Source organism: Sminthopsis crassicaudata, chromosome 3 (genome assembly GCF_048593235.1).
Source record: "Sminthopsis crassicaudata isolate SCR6 chromosome 3, ASM4859323v1, whole genome shotgun sequence".
Taxonomy (NCBI): domain Eukaryota; kingdom Metazoa; phylum Chordata; class Mammalia; order Dasyuromorphia; family Dasyuridae; genus Sminthopsis; species Sminthopsis crassicaudata.
Window position 1 is genome coordinate 322,278,809 of NC_133619.1, and position 16,936 is coordinate 322,295,744.

Genomic DNA, 16,936 nt, shown 5'->3' on the forward strand with positions numbered 1-16,936 from the left:
CAAATTTTCCAAGCAGAGGTAGCTAGGCCTGGGCTATGTATTTTGCCCACAACAATTCTGATTTACCATTGGTTTAGTTTTTTGATTAAAGTACCAGATTTACTCAGAAATAACCCTGCAGATCACAATAAGACAAACTTAGGGCAATGAAGACACATCTCCTTTTCACGTTTATTTCATTTTGTTTTAAGATCACAGAAGAGCAGAGCATTCATACATGTAAAGTAACAGAAGAGAGAAACAGAATTTAAATACATTAAAAAGAAAAAGAAAAAAGCTTGTTTTAATTTTAATTTTTACACACGTTGCGCTTTTGTTTTTCTCCATAGAGCTAGTATATGGGAGAAAAAAATACCCATCAAATTAATTTAAAAAAAAAAAAAGAAAGAAGAAGAAACTTCAAACAATAAAAGTCCCAAACCAAAAAATGATCATGTGTTTGTATTGTCAAGGGAAGTTCAGTTCATGGCTACAGGGTTGAAAAAAAGGAATATATTTATATATATATATATTTATATGTATATAACACTGTTAATAAGAATTCTAACCAATAGCAGGATTTGTAAACCCTTCCATAGAGCAATGAGAAGGGGGAAGGGAGAAGAGGAGGCTTTGTTTCAGCACTCCATTCTCCACATCATCTCCTCCCTGTTGGAATCCCCCTCCTCCCCCCAGTAAACATTTAGGGAATGAAACTTGGCAACAATTCACCAGATTACTCAGCCTTTTACATTCTCTGGTGAAGGGTAAAGACTTATTGGTGGTGGAATCAGGAATGGCCCCAGGAAACTGGTATTAGATGGTCTGAACTATGAAGCTAGTAATTAGAAGTATTTTCTTCATTTTCTAGATGCATATTAGAACATTTCTGCTTGTATCTGTTTGTAGATGAATAAAGGTGGAGGGTAGAAATGACCAGAATGGGAAGAACATCTGAAATAATGACAGGGAATGGAAATATTCCCAGTTGGGCTGGTAGTTCTCTCATTTACAAAATAATTTTATAAGTGTTCTAAGGAACTTGGCTTATCTATATCTATATAAAGTGATATTGACATATAGAAAGATATAGATACAGACCACTATTCAGCATATAGGTGACTAAGATTTCATTGGCTAGTTCTGGCAATGCATAGGAAGACAAGCTAGGGAAAGGTTAAGCTTAGTCTCTTGGGATGCTGTGGGACATTGACCTTTGGGTCTATATAGCAATCTTATGCTCAGCTTCCTAAAAGACACAGAAGGGGACTGAATGAAGTATCTAATTTAAACAAGATATTAAGAAACCTTCCTCCCTACCCCTAATAGCCCATCCTCCCTTTGCACATTCCTTTAAATTCTTTTTAAAACCAAAGAACTTGACTTTTTACACAGTTGATTTTGTTCATTCCCTAGATCCCTCAAAGATATATCACAATCTCATTGTCATTACCATTAGCTCTAGTGTCTACTCAATGATTTTTCTTGACACTTTAATCTTTTGCTTGAACATTTGGAATAATATCTGTGCAGTTTTGCTAGGCATTTCTAGAAATAGTTTATAAGTGTGGGTTGAGAATTTTTTTTTCTTTTTTCTGCCTTTTGTTGTTTTTCAGGGCTTGGGGTCCCTAATACATTGGAATAGTTTGTTAAGAAGCTTGAGCTATACAGGGTAAAGTGTTGGACAACAACATTCTAATAAATGTTCTCTTTCTTTCCTTTTTTTTTTTTTTTTTTTTTTTCTATTAATAATACAGGATCACCTGTACCTGTTTGGGACTTGCATTTTATAACTATCATCTCAAGGAAGATATCTATTTTTAGTATCAAACATTTCCTGAATTTTTAATAGGGAACTTGAACTTCAGATTAGAAAGAAATACTTGCTGTTTATTTTCTAAATTTGAGAACTTGCTTACTTAAAATATATGGAATACTAAAGTTATAAGACTACTATTTGTGGGGTAGCACATAATGGGGAAACAGATAAGGCTCTTTTTCTTTCATTCTAGGTTAATTAAACAGTATAACAGCTAGGTTTGATACATTAAAAAAAAATATGATAGCCAAAACACTTCGGTGCCCTTAGTTAAATACCCCAGATAGGTAACATTCTCAACATGCTACCAAATGATATGGCCAGATATGACCAGATGATCAAATCATAAACCACTTGAAAATTTTTATTAGAAGTTTTAGCCTTCCTCACTGCTATTTGGGAGGAAGTCTGTCAATGCTTTTAAAAGATATGGGAAGATTCAGCTGAAAAAGGAAATACTGCTATTTAAAATAAGTAGCTAAACACAGTGCACATCCAGTTTATAGTCATGCAATAACAAATATCATAACTTTCAAGATAATTTAATCTAACTACTTCATTTTGCAGGTAAGGAAATTGAGGCCCATAGAAGTAAAATAATTTGACCAAGATCACACTGCAATTACTGATATAACTAAGACAACTCTAGGCTATCATATAGACTTGACTTTTTTTTTTTTTAATACAATAGTGTTAATAATAAGCCTAGACTATTTTTTTCAGATCTTGCCTTTGATGTGCTTTAAGTGTGCCAATTATTTAGGTTGTTGTCAATATTTGTATCTACTTTAGCAAAGAAATCAGGTGCTTTGTGCAATCCAATGGTGTATTTGCCAAAAGGATAAAGATTCAGAAATGGGATTTGAGAGTAGAATGGTGGGAACAATTTACTAAACCAATTGAAAGTTGCTACTTCCGGAGATTAAAGAATAAGACCTTTTCAAGGATTTTATTTTATTTCTTCTTTGGCAACAGAACATAGATCTCTTATGTGGAGGATCAGCCTTTTCCTTCTTGATTACTTGGAAACTTGAAAGAACATATCTCTCCTTTTCCTTCACTGAAATAATTCCAAGGGTAATTGAGTGAATGGATGGAAACAGAAGCAATTTTCTTTTAACTTAATCAGGATATTTCCAAGAGTCCATTTAATTAAAATGTCTAGAATACTGAAATAAGAGAGAAATTTTCAAAACAGATAAAGCAGAAACACAGCAGGGAAAAGTATATGATTCTTTCTCAAACTTTCTTTCCAAGAGAAGTTAGAAAGCTCTCATATTATATGATAGTGTTATGTTGCAAATAACTGAAATTTGCAATTTCTAGTCTGAATGTGTAGGCTTAGAAAATATTAGAGCTAGAAGAGTACTTATAAATCGCCTAGTTTAATTCACTAATTTTGCTGATGAGAATACTGAGGCACACAAAGGGAAAGTGACATGGCTGAGGTAATAGTGTCAAAGCCTGGGCCACTGCTCTTTCCAAGACACTATTCTGTCTCCTAGGAGTGGCCCCTGCACTTGTAGGTTACGATGGCTGGGCTGTTATCTAGCCTCTTTGAAAAGATCAATAAGATTAAGCATTGTATGAATAAAGCAAAGCTTTCTCCTGAGGGAATTTAATCCCTTGAGAGAGTTAGTCTTTCCTTTGACCATTTCAAATGGTTTGGTACTGTTTAGCACTATTTTTTTTTTTTTTTTTAAATATAGTTATAGTGTTACCTGGGCCTGAGTGTGGTAGGAAAAAAAAAATGTTTACTTTATGTACATAAACTAGTGATTTACTTTGATTTATACATGATTGGGGACTAATTTATTAATCAGCATATCATATGTAAATGTGGAAGAAGGAAATCAAGAGTTTAAAACAATTTTTCTACTACATACATAAACATTTTTGTTAATGTAAATGTTAACATTGGTTGACTTTCCAAGAAAGAATTTATGTATATTACTGGGTAAAACAAATGTACCCTTAATCTTCAATGTTTAGCATGTGTGTTCCCGATTTGTATATAAAACTGGAGTTTAGTTTGCAGCTTTACTAATATCTTAAAAAAGAATTACAAACTTCATTTTGTACACATTGACATTATAATACTACAATATAGAATTTGCAACTGAGAAAATTATAACCTTAGGTCCTTAATCTTTGAAAATAGTTTGAAACTTCTAAGACAATAAGAGGCCATATTAAACTACATTAGGGTTGCTATGGAAATATATATAAGGAAATTGATTTACATCATTCAAACCTAAGACTCTATAATCCTATAATGTCAGAAGTGGGTATTTTAACACCTGCTTATATCTACATGCTTCTGAAATTGGTGGCCCACTGGGAATCAACATCAAATCCAAGCTGAAAAGCCATGGGAGCTGAAGAGAGGAATTAGGTCATAGTTAGCCTCAGTGAAAATGATCCAAATGCAAGAATTTTTAATAGATTGGCCACTAGAAAAATGCCTGAAACCAGGATCCATCTCTACCTCTGGAGTAATTAATTAACAAGCACATGGGTATAGTTCCAGTACCAGAGCATTTCCATATAAGGAATCCAGTTTATTTGTGCAAAGAGAAGCCAATTTGGGGAAGAAACAGTGGTTCTAGTTTCCAGTCTCCAAGAAAACCGCAAAAGGCAAAAGGAGAAATGCAATAGAAAAATAAAGTCCCTCTGAATATTCATAGCCTTTGTAAAGAAGTCCATGTCAAGAAAAGAGATTGCATGTTTTCACAGATGATAATGAAACCACAAATTTATGACAATAAGCTGATTTTGGTTATAATTTAGGAAATTTCACCCTGCATCCTTAGAATTTGTAAAGCTTTTTATGGATAGACACATACCTCAGTTATAACAAGGACAATTGGAATGACATAAGAGAAGAATTGCAAGATAAACAATTTGGAGGGAGGAAATGATAATGTTGTCTGAAGTTATAAGAACTCAGGTTACTCTCATTCCTCAGGAAATACCGTAGGCCAAAATCATTACTGCTCTTGTCAACTAGAAGTTAAAGGAAGTATCTTTGGGGAGTGAAGATTCAGTTTTATGGATGGTTGAGTTTCATTTTGTATACAAAGGACACTTCTCCTGACATTAAATATACTAGCCAGTCAGATTAATTGATGAATTTCACTCCCTTCAGCATATTATTTCCATCTAGTTGGTTCTTTCCCATGTACTGTTTTATGCTTCATTTGCTAATGGACTTGATTCCTGAAGTGACAAAGTGATGAGCCAAATAGAAAGTGGTCCTTTGCTAAGATTCCCTATTTCCTGGCTCCTCTACTTTGCTGACAAATCCCCAAATTCTCTTCTCCTTGTTCAATACTTCTATTGAATTTCTAATTTGTTTCTTTCTATGCCTAAGCAACAAAGGAGTTGGAAAAGATCTCAGTGGGTAAGGAGAAAGGAGAAAGGAAGAGAATGAAACTTCTAGTTTATATACTTCATATGTGGATAAGAAAAAATCAAAATCAGAAAGAAAATTTAAAAGAGCAGATCCTTGCAGAAAAGAGAAATTTATCATAATGATCTGTATCAGGCACTGAGAATATGTGTGTCATTCTATTTGAAGGCATGCTATTACTAATGGCAATTCTAGCTTATATCTAGGTGGAATATTGACTAGGCCTACTCTATTGGACAAGGATAGGGTGAGGGGTATTCATCTTTGAATCAATTTATTCATTCTTTTGGGGATGTCAACTCAGGAGTGATTTCTGATGAATGCATTATTTCTTTTTCCTCAAAGATTTTAAACACCTAGGCAAGAGGTTTTCCAACTTAATTCTGACTCACTTTGAAGAAAGAACAAATTTATCATCAAATTGATACTAATCAGCAACTGGGATTTGGGTTGAATTGGGTTTCTTCTCAGATTAGGTCAATCATTTGATTAATTATTTTGTACCTTGATAATATCAGCAATCCCTACCACCTCTTGCCCACAATCATATTGTATCTCTGCCAAATGCCCACTTCTTTTTTTTCTGTGGCTAAAGTGTAAGATGTTTTTAAGTACATGTGTGTATTATTTTTAAAGAACAAAGAATACACAGGTAAAAGGAAATGGAAGAGAGCATTTGCAATGATGGCTATTTGGTACCTCATTTCCCAGTATGTGTTTCAGAGCTGAAGGAATAAAGTAGACAGGCTCCAGTAAAAGGTTACCTAGTGTACCTAAAATTCAAATGGGTGTTAAGCAGGCAATTCACCCAAATGAAAAAAAAAAAAAAAAAAGGTGTTGTCTTACACTTAATGTATTATATTATAATGCATTGCATTATATTGTATTGTGAACTACTTAGCATCATTTCATCTCATCTCAGTTAGATTGAACAAAAATTCTCCAGGACTATTAGGACCTAGAACAAAGCCAATCCATGGTTAGCCAGTCTAAATTTCCAAACATTCCTAATCATGAATGGCTAAAGTTGAGCACAGTGAATTACAGTTCCCTGAAGGAAATTAGCAGCTGAGTTTTTGTTTTTATTTTCTTCTGTAAAAAGGAGTAATTTGCAAGATCTTCCTCACCATTATGACCTTCCACTGTGATTTAGCATTATGACCTTACTATTATGGATGACAACTTTTTGTTGGGCAATTTGATTTAGTTGCCCATAATTCAGAACTTTTTGATTTCTAATCTATTCTCAAGGAATTAATCCACTACTTTTTCACTCCCTTGATTTAAAAAAAAAAAAAAAAGTTTTGACTCTTAAATATTAATCCTTGGAGATGTAAGGGATGTGCTATCTAGTTAGTTCTTTCTTTATCCAATTTGTTATCTCCAAAAGAAATACTTAGGAGGGATAGTTAATGAAGAGTTCAACAAGATAATGATGATTGCTTGCCTGAGTACATACTGTAAATAACTTGCTATAATTGCACCTACACAGAAAAATGCCTTTTAAAGAAAACTTTCTATCTGTAAAATCTATCAAGAGGAAAATTTTCTACCATGGCTTTTCTCTCTAATGTGTTATGGATTATAGTGGGAGACTTTTCTTAAAAAGAATGAAGAGTTTTGTTTTGTTTTGTTTTTAGTTTTCCCTCTCTAATTGTTAGTAGAGATTTGGTCCTACTCCAATGCAATCAAAATTGATTTAAAAGATAGCAGTCTGTTCTTTTAAACATTTCTGGAACACAATCAGTTCTAAGTTTTTTCAATACATTTAACTGGCTTCCTTTCCATTGATATTGTCAAAGAACCATTATTTGCTTCTTTACTAATCATTACAACTTTATTAATACTATTGTTTTACCTCCTCAGGATCATCATTCCAATCACCCAACCTCTTTTTTTTTTTTTGCCCAGAAAATAGTTCAAATCTATCTTCTATGCTAAGCTAAATTTCCCAGTTTGTCATCTTTTCACAATTTTCCATGGAAAACATGAGAGTAAATCTTTAGATTTTGAGGAAGATCATGCCCCACAGCATCCATCACAGAAAACAAGCTAGCAGCAAGATTGTTGTCCTGGAGCCCAGTGAAAAATTAATCTTTAGGTAACTATGAATTGATGAAATTGCCAAAAGCTCCAAAAGAACCAAAGAGGAATTATTAGGCAATTGAATTATATATATTATTAAATTATACCAGTCACCAGATTTGTAGAGGCATATGGAAGGAGACTTTTTTTTTTTTTTTTTTTTTTTTTTGTCTTTCTGTCCTATGCTTCACACAGGGGCTCCAGCCTCTGTGTTTGGAATATGGGTCATGGGGCTTCAGTATTTACAAGTTCCTTGATTCCTTTGCGGCTGCCAATGATTCTTGCTCCACTTGATCACACTTTATTTGATCCACTTTATGAACCAATCATTATCCACATGTTTAATCCAAGGGAATTGGTCAGGGGTGGCTGGGTGGGGGATCCATAATGTTATTTGACCAATAGGGAGGGGCAAAAAGAGGGAAGTTTAGATGATCATAGGGCTCATAATTCTACACTTATGAATTAGCACTTGGTGACTTCCCTGCTTCTCCATATATTCTGTACACACCATACCCACTACAGAAGGAGTACAGGGCACATTCAGTAAAATGTCACAAAATGTTTGAGTTTTCTCAGACCTATGAAGCAAGAGCTAAGTCAGAAATCTTCCCCTCCTAGGTAGCTCAGCCTAAGTGACTGATTAACTCTTCCCTGTTCCCTACCCCATCGGTAGCAGGCACTTTCAATAACAGTGATATTCTGGGTTCTGATGATGGGTATAAAAGGAAGCTTAGAGCCCTGCCCCTGGAGGGAACCCAGCTTCTCTTCCTGTTTGAATTAACACTGATGTCATGTGACAGCCACTAATCTAATGCCTTTTGGTTAGATTTGGGATGGGGGTGGAGGAGTGGAGTGGAGTGGAGGAAGGTGTTTGGAGGTGGGCTCTTCCATGCTATCTTAACAAGTGAAATTCAAGGCAAACTCCAATGAGGCTGCCACTGGAGCTTCAGATCCAAGGATCTACTACCACCTTCCCCACCATCTTTCTGAGCAACATGTCAAAACCGCATTTCACAATTACAATGCAGGACAATTATCCACAGCACGATGAATCTATGTACATATGGACCATTCCCTTGGCATGCTTTAGAGAGAGAGACACACGCACACACATATACATCCACATGAGAGAGAGACCTGAGCACACTCACACACAAAGTGAAGAAAATTAAAATTAAAATGTCGTTTCCTAGCATCAGCGGCATGACGAGCTCAGGGTGGTGGCAGCAGGGAAGGAGAGGAAAATACACAAGATCAAGGGGATAGTACCAAGGATTTTAGAGTCAGGGAGGAGAATGGATGATTTAGGAAAAGGGAATAGAATTAGAGAGAGGGTGGGGCATGCCAATGAGAGGCTATTCACAAGACACCAGTATGGATTATTTTGATGTCTGAATTGGCTGAGTCAGTTCAAAATGACCAACTGGAAAAAAAAAATTTTATATAAACACCAAAGGTAAGACTTGACTTCACAGATGAAAAAGGATGAAGAAAGGAAGAAAAAAGGGAGAAAACAATTATCTAGTATTCTTTTTCTTTTTCTTTCCTTTTCTTTCTTTCTTTCCTATCTAAAGAACACCTGAATGTCCTCAGCATGATGTGGTCTTTACATAGCAACCAATTGTTCCTATACATACACACACACACCCAAACACACACACATACATGCATGCACAGTGGCATTTTCCCACCAACTTGTTTTCAAATTTTTACTTAATGAATTTGACTTTTGAAAAAATGTTATACTTTGTTGTTGTAATTTTTCCCCTTCACTTCTGAACACACAAAGTTGTAAAAGAAACGGTCCTCCCCCTTTGCTCTCTCTCTCTTTCTCTCTCTCTCTCTGTCTCCTGTATGATGCAATTTTTTGTGTGTTGTTGTTTTTTGTTTGTAAATTTTTATTCTATTAACATTTGCTGAGTAGGCAGAACAGGGATGCTGCCAGCAACCACAGTGGTACGGCCAGGCTGATTGATCCATTTATTCCTCTCGCTGACCCAGGTCCTGCAGGGCAAGAAAAAGGGGGAAAAAAAGAAAGAAAATATTACAACTAGTAGAGATTTCTTTTTGTTAAGTAATCTTAGCATTTGACTCAGCACCTAGACACTGGTCCCAGGATATATCACCAGGATATCTAACAGAAACCAAGGGGCAAAGTATAGCAGGAATGCCCCTGTAATAATCTGTATGCCAAGGCACTCAGGATCCACTGAGGCTCATATTGTGCCTTCTGAATCCTGCTAACTCAGTGGTCACCTTTAATCCACATGGAACAGTATCACCCTGTCTAAATATCCTGCTTTACTAAATGACTTTAGATGCCAGTCCTCATTATAATTCTATACAATGATGAGTGTCTGCCAGCAGCCAGACAGGAGCTCCTCTGGGGCCAATTCATCATAGCATTTCAATCAATAAAACATGGAACCAATCAGTGAATTCCTTGTTTCCCAAGAGAGGGACAGTAATTATTTATTTGTTAATGAGGAGGGAGAATTATTTCAAAGGGCTATTTATGTTCAAATAGTAGCATACCAGAAGAGTAAAAAGGAAGGTAAAGAACATAGAATGTTAGAGGAGGAAGAAGACTTATAGTTCAATTTAGTCCAAATATCTCATTTTACAGAGGAGAAAAATGAGATTCAATCAAGTAAAGCTGCTTGAAAGCATTTAGCTAAGAACCTTGATCTCAGTTCCCTTTTCAGTGTTCTTGCCATTATGATATAATCATGCTGAGTCTCTTTCTATCTCTCTCTCTTTTGTATCCGTCTATCTCTTCCCTGTCCCCTCTTCCCAATATATCTCTTTGAAGTATAGTGAAGGTAATAGTGTCAAAGGACTCAGCAATGAGCATAATTTCCAGATAATCAAAAATATGAAGGGAGGCAGATTATGCTCTACTGTCTTGTACTTTATTCTGTTATACTCTGTTATAATACACCATTCTATACAATTAATTAGGTTGACTAGAAATATAGAAAAAAAATTAGAATGTATTATTATGTATGACATATTTTAGAAGAGATGATGGCATTGTTGAAAAAGGAGAAAAGTATGACTGGGAAGAAAAACACTGAATTTATATTAGGTGTATACTTAAATACCTTATTCTGGTGTTTTTCTATTCCCCTATTCTCTTAGACTGATTTGATGGCCAATTTAAATCTAGAGATTTTCTTATCACCTATCACTCTGACTTGAATTTGCTTTGGAAACCAGGAGATTTATGTACTTAAGAATAGGACCTCAAATAAGTAAGCGGTATCACTGGGGATGTGGGTCCCTGAATTGATGGGAGACTTGAGAGAGAGTATATAAGTCAACTGCTTTTTCTGAAATTCTGAGTGCTTATATATACAATGTTAGGGCACTCAATATGTAAATGGAAGCAAACAAGTATGTGCACACACATGAGAGAGGTCAGCAAATATAAGTGCTGTAAAAATGAAAAGGGATATAATATAATGTAAAGGGATGCTTCTTTGCCATTATTTCCTGTGGTGAATAAGAAAGTGAGAAAACACAGGTGTTCAAACTAGATTTATAATCATCCTTTTAGAAAAAGATTAACAATTGTATTCCAATTCTTTACATTGAAAACTTTTATGCTGAAGCACTTAACTATCATCCTAAAATATTGTTCTATGTGCTAACATTTGCTTTAACATGAGTTTTCAGGAAAACATTTATTTCAAAAAGAGAAGTATATCAGTATGTTAATACCTAGTTATGAAAATTTAAAATGGACCCTTCAGCAATTATTATCCTTGATGGGTTAATCCCTTTTCATATTTATATACAATGTTGTATATTTAATTTCAAATCTTTATGGATTAAAAAATATTTTTGCTTAAATTCTGTAGTATAGATTTTTATAAATAAAGTCAATAAAAAAAAGGAGATTGGGATTTTAATGTGCCATCCATATGTAACTCAACTGGTGACCCTTGGTCAGTCATTAAAATGCTCATGGTCTAATTTTTTTTTTTTTATTTTCTGTAAAATTAATGATTTGGTCAATATATTTTGAAGATACTTTCCATTTCCTGAATTCAATTGCATAGTAAAATCTGTTCCATCTCCTTTTTGAAGATTTGGGAAATTAGTCTAAAAAGGATTATCTTTAGTAATAATACTCATTAGTGAAAAGGAAAGAGACAAGACCGGATTTCTTGTCTCTCTTCATTTCTCTTCATTTTGCCATGCTATATTTTATTGACATGGGATCAACAGATTTAGAACTAGAGGGGGTATTATAGAACATCTTGTTTGGCTCCTCCATTTAACAGATAAGGAAACTAAGACACAGAGAGGTTAAATGATTTATGCAATGCCACATTGGTAGTAAGTGGAAGAGAGCATGTGAGCCTAGGCCTTGTGACTCTGAATCTGGCTTCCTTTTAATTGTACTGCATTACCTCCTAAGGAATTATTAAAATCACAGATACAAAGTTGGAAAAGACCCTTGTAGATCACACTGGAGGTTTTGATTTAACTTTACTATTTGACTTGCATATAAAATAATGGAGCTGGGATTTATGGAGGATGTGCCAGGGTGGGACATTTAGACCAAATGATGAATGGGAAAAAAGTTGTTAAATGTTCTCCAGGTTTCCAGCTCCTCTAAGAACTCAGGATCTTTCCCTATGGCAAATATGAAGCTCAAAGGTAGAACTCTTTATTCCTATATAGGAGAAAGTAATTGAATATGTTTTAAAAAGGCCCCAAGCCAAAGCTTTAGATCTCTGATATTTGAAAACAAAAGATAGAGGATGACTAGAGCACTACATAGGATAACTAATCCACCCCAAGAAGTCAATTTTATGAATCACTGGTCATGTGTTTAAAATGCATTTAAAATGGAATATAATTTTGTATGAAGAATTTAAATTCTTAAGCAACTAATTGTTATATAGTGTTATATTAAAAAAAGCTCAGAATTATCTTGGAGGTACAACAATTTCAAAGAATGTATAAGACCACTGTATAATAGAAAAGTAAGTAACATTGGATGAATGAGAAGGCAGAATTGACCAGCTCGATTTTCTTTTCCAAAAAATTATCTTTTTTTGAAAAGAAGAAAACAGGAATAGTCAAAGGGGAATTTAAACCAAGGTTTAAATTGATAATGTTGTATGAGATGACCTAGTTGTCTTTAATAAATACCTATTAATATGAGCAGAGACAATTCATAGTTGAACAAGTGTTATGGGTCAAGAGACTAAAAAAAAAGAAATGTTCTTTATATTAGAGGCCAGTTAACTTGTTATCTATATTTGAAAAACAAAAGCTCTAAAACATGTCACTTAAGGAATGGTTTCAGAGAATGTATAAAGGTAGATAGTGGCAATAAGAAGCCAGTCTAAGTCTATCCCTAAAAGGTCATGTCAGACTATCATCTCCTTTTTTTTTTTTTAAACAAGATTATTAGCTTGATAGAGCACAATAAATAATGGGAAAAAACCTTATACTTGGGACTCTTTTGAGGTATTTGACAAAATTAATCATATTTTTATGGGCAAGATGGGCAATATACAGGATAGAATAATTATGTGGATTAAGAAGTATTGAATAATCAGATGCCAAAGTAGGATTAATAGACAGGAATTGATCAAGAGAGAAGATCTATGACAGAGGAACCTAGGGCTTTGTATTTTCCCTTATACTCTTCAATGTTTTCATTAGTAGCTTGAAGAAAGAGATCTCATGCTTATTAAATTTCATAGTAAGCCAAAGTTGGGGAAAACACCTAATATGTTAGCTTAAGAAATATATATCTAAAAGATGTCAACTCAGTTTGTTGGGTAGATTCTACTATGATGACCATACCAGAGGCATGCCTAGGAGGTGTGCCATTGATTTTCACTGACAGGAAAAAGAAGTAATATACCCATGGAGGGCTCTATGTCACTCCTTACAGACATGCACATAATGACACTTGGGCACAAATCAATCAAATATTGGATGGAAAAGAGAAGTGACATTGGTTTACTAGTTCATGAGGAAAAGAATTAGGGGTTTTATAGAATGGAAGCTCAAAATTTTGTTCTAAATTTGACATTATGGGGGGAAAGGAGTATTACATTCATTTCTGGACTACACATTTTAGGAAGGACAGTGACAAACTAAAGTATGTATAGATAAATGCCAAGATGATAAATAGACAAATTAGCACTTCTTATGAAAATAGGGAATTGTTTAGCCTAAACACAAGAAAACAGGAATGATATGACTTTTTTCAAATTTGTAAAAAATCCAATACCTTTTATATCATAAAATATTTTAGATTATATTTTATATTGTATTTTACTATAATTTATTTTATATTATTAAAGAAATTTCTTTTATTTTGATTTTTGACAACCTGGGGAAACACTAGGGGAAAAAAGGCTAAAAGTGAGAGATAGGCTTCAATTCAATACAAAGGAACAAATTCTAACAATTTGAGATATAAATGAGGAATGAGCTAGTTGATAAAATAGTGAGTTTCCCATTACAGCAGATCTGCAAATGGAGCCTAGATGAGCATTTTTGGTGTATATTATAGATGGGATTTCTTTTTAAAGATGAGATATACCTCCTAAATATGTGGTAATAACACAGGCTTCCTGAATATGTCAGAAAATCACAATTTCTGACTGGCTCTGTAAAGCCGAGGTATCTTCCATTTGGGGTTCTATGGTGAATTATATTTTTGTTATTTAAGGTCCAACATAGCTAAGTTAAAAATGTACTTTTTTCCCAAAAAATGTTCTTTACCAAGTGGGCCACACGGTAAATATTTTTGGTCTTAATCTCTAAAGCTTTCAAAAAAATATCTTTTAAGCCAAATTGAGGTTGTGAACTATGTCAGTAGAAAGATTACCTACATTGACAATTACAGGACCTCAAAGTATTGAAATAAAGTCTGGACTAGATGACTTCTGATATCTATGATAAATTGGGCATTCTATTGTTTTTTCAGTGGGGATCAGAATTATGGTGAGAAATGATTTAGTAATCTAAGAAATGAAACATAAGTAGATGATTCATGAATCTTTTTGTTGATTTGTTTGGCCATACTGTTTGCTTAATCATACTGCTGCTAATGAAAGGGAATTTGTGGCTAAAAGAAAGATAGTACAAAATTCTTAGTAATGTGGGAATACTGACATGGTATTTACAATGATGAAAGTAAGTCTCATTAAATGATTGTTTAAGACAATTTAAGTTTTTTGCTTCTACATTATAGTATAAGATTCAGGTTAGGCAAGGACCTATTTTTGTAGTGGAAAGTGTTTAAATATATACCACCCAGAGGGAGCAAAAACAAGGGACTTTAAAAATATCGTATTTTATGAATGCACATCTTTTAATGTCAAAGAACTTCTCTGTTTGATTTGTGGGTATACTTTTTATATTTTGAAATTGCCCCTATGTATAAAAATAATTAATTTTTACTTCTGATTTTACTTTCTGCTAATACTACATCTCTAAGTGAAAATTAACTATGTTAGCAAAAACACAAAAGGAAGAAAAAAGGAAGAGAGATCAGACTAGTTAGTTTTATTCTAAATGTATTGACCTAATTTTCAAGATCTCAAATTGTTAAAAATACAAAGAAAGGCCAAGATATAGACAACAGTTCAAGAGGGAGAGAGAAGTATTTCTGGATGCTTCCATATTTATGTCTAATTCTTTCCTAAATTTCTTAGTGATGATGATTCTAAATAACTCCATTGGTTCTCTTTGGCCATTCTTTTTCTCGAATTTTCTCAATTATTACAGTCATCCTGAAGCATAGTTTGATTCCTTTTTACTTAGAAGCAGAGCAAGGCCAGATTTTTAAAGACAATCCCTAAAAGAGATGGCCCAGTAAATTAAAACAAAACCAGACAAAATCCTGATCAACATACCAGATTACAACTGTTGACTAATGCAAAAAAAATCATGATTTTTTTTTCTTCTCTTTTTGTTTTCTGTTACCTTTTTTGGGTTCCACAGTTAATATAAACTATATTATATTGGAAGTTTTCCTGGAATCCATAATAAAACAGAGATAACCATGACTTTGGTGCCACCTGCTGCACATCATCCACAATTGCACCCTTTTTTGAGTGTTGATGTATATAATTCTGATGGCTAGAGGATAGCACAGAGCAGCGAGGAGGGGGGTCCATTTGAACTTTTCTCACAGAATTAAATTAAAGTTCATTTTGACTGGTAGCACCTGAATTTCTTACAGTGAATTTCTTACAAAATTAAATATATATTCACAACAAGATGTTATTATAAAATTCCTGTCCACCATTGAAATATTAAATAAACATGAAAATTTAAGTTTATTGCTTTTGTAAACTTGAAGATGATAAATATCCTATGTGTGTGTTTTCCAAGTAATCATTCAAAGTAATTCATTAATTTTGAGCCCATATTTATTCAGAAAACCTCCAACATATACATGCCATATAATATTAACCTTACCAAATTCCCAAGTCACCAAATCTTATACCAATTTAAAGCGAGGGAGTGGATTCATAACAAGAGCAGGGCAACAATCTGGACCTTGCATAAAATATTAGGACAACAAGGAACCTTAGATATATTCTAGTTCAATCTCTTTATTTTATAATTGAGGAAATCAAATATCAAGGATAGGTGAAGAGACTTGCCTAAGTTTATGCTGGAGAACTATAATTAGAAAATACAGCCCTTTATTCTCACTACATCCCACCTTATGCCATGCTGCCTCTCTTTCTAATTTTGGAGCTCAAGTCTTTACAAACTAGATAACCCTGACTCTAATCTTCATCTTTTTCCAGTGGGTTTATAATACTTGAAAAAGCTAGTACTTCAGTTTTCTGTGCTTTGCACAAAGAAAAGGATTGGTAAGTACTGCATTCATTCTTTCATTTGCTCTTTGTCTAAAGATTCATGGGACACAAGTGTTGGGCCACTGATGAGGACTGAGTGTGAATTTCTTTACAATGATTTTAGCCTTAGGGATCGCATAACTTATTTTAAGAGGATCTGCTTTATTCTCTTTAACAAGATATATTTCTTTAAATATCTTCAAAAGGTATCCTGAAAACTGTTCTACTTCTCTCACAGGGATGGTACTTGACCTGAACTTCTCCAATCTTGTAGTTTTTTTATAAGAATCTGACATGAATCAAAAGATGTTCACAGAAGGGCTGAGGGAAGAGGGAAAGGTGGATTCTTCTGTGCTACAGATTTTTAAAATTAGGGGACAAAACAAAGGACAGGTACAGATGGTTTGTGATCTGTATTGCTGAAGCACACATTCATTGAAGATCCATTCAAGTATTTTAATAAAGATCATTGAATCATAGAATTCCCATGAACAAAAAGCAAATTTGGTAGCCAGAATGCTAATATCAGAAGTGAGAAGATTGAAATTAAATCACCTAAAATTTTTAGGGCTCACTTATTGTATAATCATAAGTTTAATATAAAAACAAAGAAGAGTTATTAGAAGATGCCATACCTTTTTGCTTGAAGTGCACGGTGGTGCCAATTTCTACAAAAAGAAACATTTAATACAACAAGAAACAAAACAAAACAAAAACAAATTCTTTATTAATTCAGATTAGTTAGGAACAAGTTTGGTATTCTCCATTGCAAAGTGAGAGAAAAGG

At 33.9% G+C, this 16,936-nt stretch overlaps 1 protein-coding gene across 4 annotated transcripts in view; it reads right to left on the reverse strand.

Moving 5' to 3' along the window:
* Positions 1-1,684: 1,684 nt before the first annotated feature.
* Positions 1,685-16,936, reverse strand: part of LSAMP (limbic system associated membrane protein) — a 776,712-nt gene continuing 761,460 nt past the window's right edge. For 2 of the 4 annotated variants that reach the window (XM_074301295.1, XM_074301293.1), the window contains 2 exons: positions 16,786-16,818; positions 1,685-9,302 (listed from right to left, as the gene is read on the reverse strand). In XM_074301295.1, coding sequence (XP_074157396.1) covers positions 9,205-9,302; positions 16,786-16,818 — 131 coding nt within the window. In that variant the 3' untranslated portion in view covers positions 1,685-9,204. The remainder of the gene's footprint in view (positions 9,303-16,785; positions 16,819-16,936) is intronic. The other 2 variants (XM_074301294.1, XM_074301296.1) reach the window with 1 other exon arrangement.